This window comes from Schistocerca gregaria, chromosome 3 (assembly GCF_023897955.1).
Source record: "Schistocerca gregaria isolate iqSchGreg1 chromosome 3, iqSchGreg1.2, whole genome shotgun sequence".
NCBI classification, from domain to species: domain Eukaryota; kingdom Metazoa; phylum Arthropoda; class Insecta; order Orthoptera; family Acrididae; genus Schistocerca; species Schistocerca gregaria.
Genome location: NC_064922.1, coordinates 816,644,127 through 816,657,481, shown reverse-complemented (window position 1 = coordinate 816,657,481; position 13,355 = coordinate 816,644,127). Strand labels below are relative to the sequence as shown.

The 13,355-nt window shown below is 43.3% G+C and overlaps 1 protein-coding gene across 2 annotated transcripts in view; it reads right to left on the bottom strand.

Moving 5' to 3' along the window:
• The window catches only part of LOC126354413 (transmembrane protein 198), a 331,011-nt gene that overhangs the window by 85,034 nt on the left and 232,622 nt on the right, over positions 1 to 13,355 (bottom strand). For both annotated transcript variants that reach the window (XM_050004032.1, XM_050004033.1), the window contains exon 3: positions 3,175 to 3,285. In XM_050004032.1, coding sequence (XP_049859989.1) covers positions 3,175 to 3,285 — 111 coding nt within the window. The remainder of the gene's footprint in view (positions 1 to 3,174; positions 3,286 to 13,355) is intronic.

Sequence of the window (13,355 nt, the reverse complement as noted above, 5' to 3'; positions counted from 1 at the left end):
TTAATGTTTCGCGATACTTAGAAAATTGCACGAATCTGCTTTCAGGTCGAAATATATGGGTATTCTTTAGCCATAAATTCGCTGCAGTTCGCAGTGGTGAGAAAACTTGAGACATAAAAGTAACTTAGGGCGTACCTCAGTGGACTGCTGAAAGACCGTTGCCGTTTACAGTGTGTGTAAAAGACATAGTGGGTAACGTCGGAAGCTCCGTATGGTTACTCGTAGATAATGATGCTGTATTCTGAGAAGTAGCAGCACTAAAAACTTGTAGCGAAATAGGATCTGCTAGGATCGATGTTTGGTGCAAGTATTTAAATTGGCCCTAATCATAAAGAAATGTACAGCGTACAAATAGGAAGAATGACCCGTAATTGTATGATTACAGCCGGCTTTTGTGGCCTAGCGGTTCTAGGCGCTTCAGTCTGGAACCGCGCGACCGCTACGGCCGCAGGTACGAATCCTGCCTCGGGTATGGATGTGTGTGATGTCCTTAGGTTAGTTAGGTTTAAGTAGTTCTAAGTTCTAGGGGACTGATGACCTCAGATGTTAGGTCCCATAGTGCTCAGAGCCATTTTGTATGATTACATCACTGCTCAACAAGCACTGGATGCAATAACATTCATTAGATGTCCAAGATAACGCATAAGTAGATATTTCGTGTGAAATGATCACATAAAGTAATCTCAGGAAAGACGGATACCAGAGTGCAAGAATCCTCAGCCAGTGTAGTCCGCCCACGAAGGCTGTAGCTCACAAATCTCTGAGTCGACTAGTACTTGAATATTGCTCCACAGTTTGGGAGCCCTGACAGGCAGCACTGGAAGATTAAATAGAGACGGTCCACAGAAGAGTAGCGCATTTTGCCACGGGTTCGATTAGTAAGATTGGCGATCTTTTACAGAAGCTCGAAATTTATTGCGGACTTCAATGCGAGATGCCTATAACAGTTTCCACAACGAAACTGTGTCTCGCAACCTGGCAGAAAATCCAAAGAGATTCTGGTCGTAGGTGAAGTATGTTAGCGGCAAGAAAGAATCAATGCCTTCTCTGCGCGACTGCGCGATAGCAATGGAGATACTATCGAAGACAGTGCTGCCAAAGCAGAGTTACTAAACACAGCCTTCCGAAATGCCTTCACAAAAGAAGACGAAATAAATATTTCAGAATTTGAATCGAGAACAGCTGCCACCATGAGTAACGTAGAAGCAAATATCCTCGGAGTAGTGAAGCAACTTAAATCACTTAATAAAAGCAAGTCTTCTGGTCCAGACTGTATACCAATTAGGTTCCTTTCGGTGTATGCTGATGCATTAGCTCCATACTTAACAATCATATAAACCGTTCGCTCGACGAAAGATTCGTGCCCAAAGACTGGAAAGTTTCACAGGTCACACCAATATTCATGAAAGGTAGTAGGAGCAATCCACTAAATTACAGGCCCATATCGTTAACGTCGATATGCAACAGGATTTTAGAACATATATTGTGTTCGAACATTATGAATTACCTCGAAAAAAAGGGTCTATTGACACACAGTCAACAGGGGTTTAGAAAACATCGTTCCTGTGGAACACAACTAGCTCTCTATTCATATGGAGTGTTGAGTGCTATTTACAAGAGACTTCAGATCGATTCCGTATTTCTGGACTCCGGATGGCTTTTGACACTGTACCACACAAGCGCCTCGTAGTGAAATTGCGTGCTTATGGAATATCGTCTCGGTTATGTGACTGGATTTGTGATTTCCTGTCAGAGACGTCACAGTTCGTAGTAACTGACGGAAAGTTATTGAGTAAAACAGAAGTGATTTCTGGCGTTCCCCAAGGTAGTGTTATAGGCCCTTTGCTGTTCCTTATCTAAATAGACGATTTTGGAGACAACCTGGGCAGCCGTATTCGGTTGTTTGCAGATGACGCTGTCGTTTATCGATTAATAAAGTCATTAGAAGATCAAAACAAACTGAAAAACGATTTAGAAAAGATATCTGAATGGTGCGAAAAGTGTCAGTTGACCATGAATAACGAAAAGTGTGAGGTCATCCACATGAGTGCTAAAAGGAACTCGTTAAACTTCGGTTACACGCTAAATCAGTCTAATCTAAAAGCCGTAAATTCAACTAAATACCTAGATATTACAATTACGAACAACTTAAATTGGAAGGAACACATAGAAAATGTTGTTGGGAAGGCTAACCAAAGACTGCGTTTATTGGTAGGACACTTAGAAAATGTAACAGACCTACTAAGGACACTGCCTACACTACGCTTGTCCGTCCTCATTTAGAATACTGCTGCGCGGTGTGGGATCCTTACCAGATAGGACTGACAGAGTACATCGAAAAAGCTAAAATAAAGGGAGCACGTTTTGTATTATCGCGAAATATGGGAGAGTGTGTCACAGAAATGATACAGGATTTGGGCTGGAAATCATTACAAGAAAGGCATTTTTCGTTGCGACGGAATATTCTCACGAAATTCCAATCACCACGATAAAACAAGGTAAATCAGTACTCGCACAGAAAGATATTGGTGTTCATTCTTTCCGCGAGCTCTACGAGATTGGAATAATAGAGAATTATGAAGGTGGTTCGATGAACTCTCTGCCAGGCACTTAAATGTGATTTGCAAAGAGTATCCATGTAGTAGTAGGAGACGCACGTCCAACTTCAGTGGGAGACGTTACAAGAGAAGCGATGTGCATCACGTTGTAGTTTACAGCTAAAATTCCCTGCCCGTCCTTCTAAGGAAGAGTCTAGCAAAGGATTGCTTCGTCCTACACGAATATCGAAAAAGGACAATGGAGTTAAAATCAGAGAGATTCGAGCTCTCTCACGGAGTCTTACCAATAATTGTTCTTCCCGCGTGCAATTCGCGAATGCAACGGGGAAGAGGGGAAATGACATTGGTAGATAAAGTACCCTCCGTCACACTCCATTAGACGGTTTGTGGAGTATAGATGTAAATGCAGATATAACGCAGTCACTCTTCCCACACTTAGTCTCAAATGGAACGGGTACGCACTGTACATTGATCATAGTTGGTAGATGACAAGTGTAAGAACACTATCAAGCACTCGTTGGAGTTGGAAGGCGTAGGGAGTTTGAGCGTGGTGAGAAGTGCCCAACGGGAGAACTGTGGCGCGCTTTGAGGTCCAGCCGCGAACGCGCTAACTTACCAGCGTTCCCGTAGGCCGGCAGCAGCTTCTCCTGCAGGCAGATGAGGTACACGATCACCGAGCCGAAGATGAAGCCCGTCAGGAACATGACGGCCTTGAAGCAGCGGTAACCTGAAACAGCAACCAGTACCCGTGTCAGCGAGCGCATGGGACAGCTCTACCCGACGCCTCCAGCGGACGTGGTCAAGCCCCCAGCACAGCAAGGAGGGCTTCCCCTCTTCAGTCGCAGTGTCAGGGGATAGCTCTTCTTGTACAAAAGGCTAGGAGAAACTTTAACGACAAGAAATGTGAATGAAAATATGCGAGAAAATGCTAAAAGCCACTCGAAAAATAAAATTTGTAGGGCTACAATAGATTGGTCGCATCTCGATGTATCCGTAGATTCTTGGTCGCCAATGCACGTTGGTGATGAAGCGCTCAACACAGAGTTGGCCGCTTAGAACCCTAGTGACAGTATAAATTTCTGTTGGTGTTTGACTGTTATATGGAGGAGAGGTGTATTGCGAAGTTCCTTAACACGGAACTATTGACCATTGTCCTGGATTAAACCCCCAGTCACTGAGCAGAGTCTCGTGGAATAAGTGCATTTGATGCTACTGAAGGTGATTCGTTTCTTGATGACACATTGAAATCGATACTGTTCTAGACGGGTACGTCTTGTTCTCTTTTCGCTTTGCGTTGCTCATGGACAGTTTAAATACCAATAAACCCATACTTATTCGTCACAGACATCCACATGAACACAACATTTCGCAACGGAAAGATGCTCATTGGTTATGTACAACGAAAATCTGTATGATTTACGCGGCTGAAAGGACTAAGATTTGCAGTGCTAGATGAGCTAAAAGAAAATTCAGAGACGGCGCTTCGCGCGATCCAGCAAGAGACGTACCAAGACTGCTTCTCGTAGTGGAAACGGCGTTGGGAGCGGCGTATCAATTGTGGAGGTGGTTTTTCGAAGGAGACCATGCACAATAAATAAGAGGTAAGCGTAGAAAAAATTTGTGGACGCAGTTCCGGTATTTCTTAAACAGACCTCGTGCGTATTCAATGAAAACCAAAGAATTTTTTACCAAAATGAAGACTGGAGAAGTAAGCCACAAAAAAGTACTATCTAATGATGTTTCACAGCCACCGAAAGAAGTTCTGACTCATAAACGACATAAAAATGGTTTACAGTAGAGATATATGTAGTTATAGCTGCGGCCATAACGAAGTATAGAAACGTTAAAGCTGATGACAGTAACTGGGGTATAAAAATGGCGTTTTCCACATCTCTGCCTTCAAACAGCGAAAACAATTCTTTCACGTGTAACGCGAAGTTGGCGCTCCAAAAACATTCCACACACAGTCTGGTTCAGACTGGAATCGGGAGCAGACCAGTACATAAACAGAAGGAGATTTTGTTACGGATTTAATCGCACGCGATCCATGCAAGAAGATCAGTTCTCTAAGGCTCGATCCCCAGAGTATACCTGTAACCATATGTCACCGAGAGAGGTGGCGCAGTTGTTAGCATTGGATTCGCATTCGGGAGGACAACGGTCCAATCCCGCGTCCGGACATCCTGATTAAGGTTTTCCGTGATTTCCCTAAATGGCTTCAAGCAAATGCCGGGATGGTTCCTTGAAAAGTCACGGCCGTTTTCATTCCCCATCCGATGACCTCGATGATTGGTCTCTTCCACCAAATCAACCCAACCAAATCTAACCAACTGTCGGGGTTTGCCGAATACGGAGCAAGCAAGAATCACGAGTCCTGGGCTCTGTCTGAAAAGCATCATCAAACAGGAACACCCCTTCCCCCACTCAATAAACTCCCCTCAAAGCACTGCAAAGTCGGATTACATCTGAAAATGCAAGTGCAATGCTGTAGCCATTCTCTGGCCTCACACGTTTGCTGTTTTATTTACTTTTTTGACACTGTGTTTGACGATTGCATTTTCCTTATTAGTTCTAGTTTAGGCTTATAACATAGCCACTTCTCATGATGCACCATTCTACATTTTCGGTTGGTGTGTTAGTCGTCTGCAAAAGGCTGATGTCAGGGACAGAGTCTCGGTCCAGCATTCATTTGGTACCTACAATCCACCGATGGAGTGAACGCTTTATATACTCTGAACGGGCTAAAGTTGTGGAGATTATTCGCAGAATACGGCTGTAGTGTGATGACAGCTGCCTTATTATACAAGTGGGTTAATCACTTTAATTGGAGATGGAGCTTCGAAAATGGACAGGAACGTAGAGATAGCTGAGCGAATGACTCGTGGTGGTCCTTGTGCCACAATTAATTATAGTGCGCAGGAAATGAGTGTTAGCCAAGGTTCAGCATTCCAATCGTCCACGATGCCTGTAAAGTACAGCAATGTTGGTACTGCTAGGGTACAATGTCAACTGGCAAGCACGAACAGAAAAGTTTTGAGATGTCGAAACGGCACAGAAGACGTTTCGAAGCGGAAGCTCATCATTAAATAAGCCAAGAAAATTTGAGAAAAACAACGATGTATGTAGATACCTGCAACACTAGAAGGAAAAATGACCTTTACTACCCATTGTTAAAGCTATCGGTGGCTCAGAATGGCGTTCAATGTGCAGCAACAGAAGTTTTTTGTCCATTTGCCCATTAACATAAAATGACTGACAGATAGCGGAGCAAGTTTTAAATCTATTTTAAAATCATTTCTCCTGGACAACTCCTATTTCATTGATGAATTTCTACTTAAAAACTGGTAGCCAGCAAAAAAGTGTAGTTGAATTAGTAAGACTAAAAATAATAATGCGTTCATTGTTGATAACATTAATCATGTATACATATCATGTAAACTGATTATTTCCATATCATTTCGATAAAAGAATCGTTCAAATGATCAGTGGAACATGTAACTAACTCATTGACTTTTTCAATAGCATAGGAAGCGTTCATGAGACGTTCATGAACCACATAATAAGCTGCAAACATTCATCTTCGCTGACAGCAAAACAATACAAAAGCCAAGCTTATGCAGGAAAGTTCAAGATTGCAATGATTTTATAAATGAAAGCTCCATTGTTGCTTCTTTGCACTATTTGAGGCCAAACAATGAACAGTGGCAGCTACTGCGAGATCTGAAAACCAAAACAAAAACGGAGAGGGAAGCTTTCAAAAGGTGTGGTTTTGCTCCAGGATAATTCATATCGGTTTTCAGCTGCTGAAGGACCCACGAGAGAGTCCTGACCTTGTTCCAAGTGATTATCACCTTTTTGGTTCGAAGAAGGGGCACATGCGCGTATCCAAGAGTTTTTCAGATGACGACGTTGCGTAGACGCTGCAAGAGTGGAAGTGTAGGTTACCATAAAAACCTATTCCGTGAAGGATTTAGGAAGCTTGTCAAGACACAGACGAAGTGCATAGAGATTGAGAGAGATAGATTACGTACAAAAATGAACTTAATTGCAACGTTATTCCCCCAATAAAAAAGTTTCTTTTAAAAAATGGCTTCACTTTTCGAATTGCTCTCGTAGAAGTGAGCACTGCAGCAGTAGGGTGTGTCATTCCCAGCCGGTGTAAATGTAAACCGAGCCGCCCGGTGACGCCACGGTAAGGGGTGCTGAGGCATGGCGAGGCGGGCTGTCGGCCTCCTCCACGCCACTGCAAGCCGTGAACGCCGCCACCCGCACACTCGCTGTTCTACTGGGTGTCCGCCACTGTCTGCGAAAAGGTGTCTGCTTCCAGGACGCGAACTCACAGCTCGCGAGTTAGTAACAGACAATTATGCAAGTAAATCTCCTGTTATCTTTGTGGAGAAGCAAGCTGAACCAAAAGATACAACAGTAAGAGAAAGCAGAAATACAGCGCCTCAGAAAAATGTGAACTACCCAGAAGGCGTAGTAATGTGACAGTGACATCGTACTCGCACATACCATTGACGATTATGTAAATGATTGGAGTTGCAATTCTTTGTGATAGGTAGGACAGCCACCAGAATCCACTAATGCTATTCGTGTTTAGTTGTGTTACCATGCCTGGCAGTGCATAGAATGAGGTGACAAAAATCATGGGCTATCTCCTAATATCTTGTCAGGCCTCCTATTGCCTGGCATAATACAGCAACTCGACGTGGCATGAACTCAACGCTTCTTTGAACGTCCCCTGCACATATTGAGCCATATTGCCCCTATAACCGCCCATAATTGCGAAAGTGACGCTGGTGCAGGATTCTGTCCACAAACTGACCTCTCGATTATTCCCGTAAATGTTCGATGGGATTCATGTCGGGCAATCTGGGTGGCCAAAGCAGTCACTCGAATTATAGCCCGGTGATATGGTGCATTGTCATTCATAAAAACTTCACGTCCAGTCAGTTACCGGTTCAGCCAGAGCAGCCCACCAGCTCGCATAGTGCCTTGTTGACAAGTTGGGCCCATGGTTTCGTGGGTTCTGCGCCACACTTGAAACCTACCATCAGCTCTTACCAACTGAAATCGGGACTCATCTGATCAGGCCACGGTTTTCCAGTCATCTAGGGTCCAACTGATATTATCAAGAGCCCAGGAGCGGCGCCACAGGCGATGCGGTGCTCTTAGCAGATGCTCTCGAATTGGTCATCTGCTGCCCATTAACGACAAATTTCGACGCACTGGCCTAACGGATATCTTGACCACACGTCGCACATTGATTTCTGCGGTTATTTCAGGCAGTTTTGCTTGACTTTTCGCACTGAAAACTCTACGCTAACGCCGCTTGTCTCGGTCGTTTAGTGAAGGCCATCGGCCACTGCATTGTCTACGGTGAGGGATAGTGCCTGAAATTTGGTCTTCCCGACACACTCTTGACACTGTGGATTTCGGAATATTGAGTCCCCTAACAATTTCCGAAATGGAATGTCCCATGTGTCTTGCTCCAACTACCATTCCACCTTCAAAGTGTGTTACTTGCCGTTGTGTGGCTATAATCATGTCGGAATCCTTTTCATATGAATCACCTGAGTACAAATCGCAGCTCCACCAATGCACTGCTCTTTTATACCTTGTGTACGCGATACTACCGCCATCTGTATATCTGCATATTGCTGTCCATGACTTTTGCCATCTCATTGTACAATGGGCGTGAACAGTGTCAGATGTTGAGCGATTAATGTGAAAGACACAGAGATGCAGCATATGCGTGTGAGACAGAGTAATCACCGCCTGACAGAATTTGAAAGAGACCTTATTACGAATTTTCATTAAGCCAGCTGGTCAAATCAGGCAGCAACGAGATTTTTTGGGCGTACCGATGTGACAGCGGCCCGACGGTGGACTGCGTGGGTATGTGAGCGAAGGCATACTCATTGCCTACGGAATATCAGACCAGCTGTGTGGCTGGATTGAAGAATTTTTAGCAAACAGAACACAGCATGTTGTTCTCAATGGAAAGACGTCTTCAGACGTTAAAGTAACGTCTGGCGTGCCACAGGGGAGTGTTATGGGACGATTGATTTTCACAATATATGTACATGACCTAGTAGATAGTGTCGGAAGTTCCATGCGGCTAGCCGGCCGAGGTGGCCGGCCATGCGATCGCTACGGTCGCAAGTTCGAATCCTGCCTCGGGCATGGATGTATGTGATGTCCTTAGGTTAGTTAGGTTTACGTAGTTCTACGTTCTAGGGGACTGATGACCTCAGAAGTTAAGTCCCATAGTGCTCAGAGCCATCTGAACCATCCATGCGGCTTTTCGCGGATGATGCTGTAGTATACAGAGAAGTTGCAGCATTAGAAAATTACAGCGAAATGCAGGAAGATCTGCAGCGGATAGGCACTTGGTGCAGGGAGTGGCAACTGACCATTAACACAGACAAATGTAATGTATTGCGAATACATAGAAAGAAGGATCCTTTATTGTACGATTATATGATAGCGGAACAAACACTAGTAGCAGTTACTTCTGTAAAATATCTGGGAGTATGTGTACGGAAAGATTTGAAGTGGAATGATCATATAAAATTAATTGTTGGTAAGGCGGGTGCCAGGTTGAGATTCATTGCGAGAGTCCCTAGAAAATGTAGTCCATCAACAAAGGAGTTGGCTTACAAAACACTCGTTCGACCTATACTTGATTATTGCTCATCAGTGTGGGATCCGTACCAGGTCGGGTTGACGGAGGAGATAGAGAAGATCCAAAGAAGAGCGGCGCGTTTCGTCACAGGGTTATTTGGTAAGTGTGATAGCGTTACGGAGATGTTTAGCAAACTCAAGTGACAAGCTCTGTAAGAGAGGCGCTCTGCATTGCGATGTAGCTTCCTGTCCAGGTTTCGAGAGGGTGCGTTTCTGGGTGAGGTATCGAATGTATTGCTTTCCCCTACTTATACCTCCCGAGGAGATGACGAATGTACAATCAGAGAGATTCGAGGGCGCACGGAGGCTTTCCGGCAGTCGTTCTTCCCGCGAACCGTGCACGACTGGAACAGGAAAGGGAGGTAATGACAGTGTCACGTGAAGTGCCTTCCGCCACACACCGTTGGGTGGCTTGCGGAGTATAAATGTAGATGTAGATTGTCATGATTCCGGTCAACCACGTCTGAACGCCACAAGACAGGATCGCTGTACTGTGCACAAAGCACATCGTAACCACTTCACATCTGCTCCTGCCATCAGAAATGAAGTAATAAGTGCCTGAAACATTCTATCTCATCCCACACCATCAGTCAGAGACTAGTTGCAGCGAGACTAAGGAATTACCATCTCAAGTGTAGGCTGCTGTGAACACATCAACACAAATGTCTGCGTTTGGAGTGGTGGTATGACTGGGAAGCATGTACAGTAGATAGATGACGTCGCATTGTGTTCAGCAATAAATCACAGTTCTGCACTAACCCAGAGGACCATCATTGCCGAGTATGGTGGTGATCTGGGGAGAAATCCCACTATTCCAATGTTTTGGCTTGGCACAGCGGTGTTACTCCTGGCGTCATGACGTGGACAGCCATTGGGTGTGACTTCAGGCTATGGCTGGTAGCGACTGAGGGAACTCTGACGGCGCAGTGGCACGCTACTGACTTTCTTGTTCATGTCTAACTTCTCATGCGTCAGTATCGTGGTGCCATTTTGAACAGGATTATGCTCGTCAACACAGCTCGTGTCCGTATGAAGAGTCTGCTCATGCTGAGCAGAGCTGTAGATGAAATATCGATATATCGACGTGTCGATATGTTTCCCAGGAAACAATATTATCGGTGTTATTTTTATCATCGCTACATTGATATCGAAATGGCAATATCGAGTGCCGATATTTTTATTTTATATTATGTTTCTGAATTTTCGATAAATATTTGAAGTTCAACTTGAAACAGGTTTTTATCTTGTTTTCCATTTTTGCTTTATACAGTCATATTACGCAAAATGTGCTCAAAGAAAGCTCTCTTCCAGCGTTCCACAGATGTTACTGGTTATTGTCTTTCGTACGCACGCCAGAGCCCCTCATTTTTAACTTGAGTTATCCCCATCATGAGTTAATAAATCGTAGCATTTACGCTTCATCGTTGTAGAGCTGAACCTACAACTACAAACTTACCAACTGCTAATATAGTACATTTTTAAAGTTCAAGGAAAGAGATATTATTTACTAAAAAGTTCGATGAGTAATAGTGTGACGAAAGATGCATTCCTCTATCTGTTTGTCCTTCACACAGGACTCACCGTTTTGCTAGGAGATGATTCAGGCCTCTGGTTTTTTACTGACAAAGTGGATACACTTTTTCACGATGTCACAGCTCATGTTTTATTTCACGTTTTAAAAATCACTAGACTAAAAATTCTCCATTGAGCTTCTTAACGTTGAAGACAACTTTTTATTCGGGCCTTCATGAGAAAAAAAGACTTACTTTATTCTCGCTGAAACAAAAGTCAATGCACATTCTGACTGCCAAGTGCTGACTGATGATTTGCTGCATATTCAATTGTATATATTAAAGTATGAATTTCTAGCATGTTCTAGAAACTATAGAGTTCAAATTAATGATTATAATGACGTCAGGTTTTTGTATTATTAACAATTTTAAGTAAACGTATATTTCGCTCTTGCAATCATTAGCGGAATAAAATAATGATAAAAATTATTTTATAAAGTTGCAGCCGTCCGCGGTAGCCCTGCGGGTCTAGGCGCTACAGTCCGGAACCGCGCGACTGCTGCTGTCGCAGGTTCGAATCCTGCCTCGGGCATGGATGTGCGTGATGTCATTAGGTTAGTTAGGTTTAAGAAGTTCTAAGTTCTAGGGGACTGATGACCTCAGATGTTAAGTCCCATAGTACTCAGAGCCATTTGAACCATAAAGTTGCAAAATAGAAATTCTGGGATTCTCAAGGATGCTATATCTAAAGGACAGTGTATATATTCAGCTTTTACGAAACATCGAATTCTATACGACAAAGTTAAAGTATTTTTTAGAAACTAATGATAGCATTCTGTTAGTGAACAAGAAATTTCTATGAAATATTAGGTAAATTGCATTTGGAAGAATATTCGAACTATGTTGCATTTGCTTTAACTCGTGTAAAGTAAACCCTATATAACTAATTTTTATATCCAAAAGCTTTTACATTGAAAGATACAAATAATGTTCTGAGGTGCTGTGAAATAATTTGAGAAAGTATAAAATTTGCCTAAATAATTAGTATAACATATTACTCCAATACGTATGATCCCGTATTTTATAACTGCAACTAGAATGAACATTAACGAAAGAAGAGACAGTTTTCAGTAAAAATGACGATAGTATCATAATCTACATTTGACATAGGTGTGACATAATTTTGGTTTGTTATATGGCGCTACATTTAACAATTATGAATGTCTCGCCAGCAAATATAACAGCCTTGGAGCTGTCTTTCATGCTGAATCATATGAAATTGGTGTACAGGGTGGTTACAGTTAAACCTTCGCTACTTGAACCAGTGCAGGCGGAAAACTACTTAGGGTATAGATACTCAACTTTATAGGAATGATGTACAGATTCTGTGCTGCACAGTTTGCATCAGTAGTGTTAGTCTCATGACTTGTCGTTAGGCATCGGTACTGGTACGACGTCATAGCGTTGAAACACAATAGTCAGTGTGCATTACAGTTCCAGATAGGCAATATGGATCTGGACAAGGTGACTAGGGCTTTGTTCGCGAAGTTGTTTTATCAAACCAACAGCAGTGGTGCTGTTGCTCTTCGGGATTATAGATGCACTACAGGAATACGCAGAGATCCTCTTTCCGCACCGGCTTTGCAGAAAGAGAAATATAATTTTTTTTACGATTTTGCTGCGTTAAAAGTTACGAGCTGGGGAAAACTGAACAAAAAAGAGAGAAAAATCTCCATTTTTTGCCGGCTGGTGTGGCCGTGCGGTTAAAGGCGCTTCAGTCTGGAACCGAGTAACCGCTACGGTCGCAGGTTCGAATCCTGTCTCGAGCATGGATGTGTGTGATGTCCTTAGGTTAGTTAGGTTTAAGTAGTTCTAAGTTGTAGGGGACTGATGACCACAGATGTTAAGTCTCATAGCGTTCAGAGCCATTTGAACCATTTTTTTCTCAATTTTTGGTGCGGGAATTTCGTGCTGGCTAGGGAAAAGTACCAGAGCTACATTTCTTCTTCATCGCATCTGAAATTCAAGCACAAGTGCAGCAAGCGTGGCCACAGACGACCAGCCATGAAACTGTCTTTTTTATCATGGCAACAAAATCAAAATCTCCTATTCCGTTGCACAGAGCTTTCGTTACACAGCACGGCAAATTAAACTGCTACTTACCTATTTTATCACTTCATAGTCGCGTACGAAAATAATGGTTCAAACGGCTCTGAGCACTATGGGACTTAACATCTATGGTCATCAGTCCCCTAGAACTTAGAACTACTTAAACCTAACTAACCTAAGGACATCACACACCACCCAGTCATCACGTGGCAGAGAAAATCCCTGACCCCGCCGGGAATCGATCCCGGGCGCGGGAAGCGAGAACGCTACCGCACGACTACGAGCTGCGGGCTACGAAAATAAATTTCATATTAGAGTTACTATTGACACGTGTACCTTCATCCGTTCATTCACCCACCGTGCCTGTATATCATGAAAGAGAAGTTACAGATGTGTCGAACGAATTCAGGAATGCGTTATTAAAAAGAAGTAGCTGTAGGAGACTGTAGTCTAATTGACTGTCTTCATTCCTATCCGTTCTTCTGCT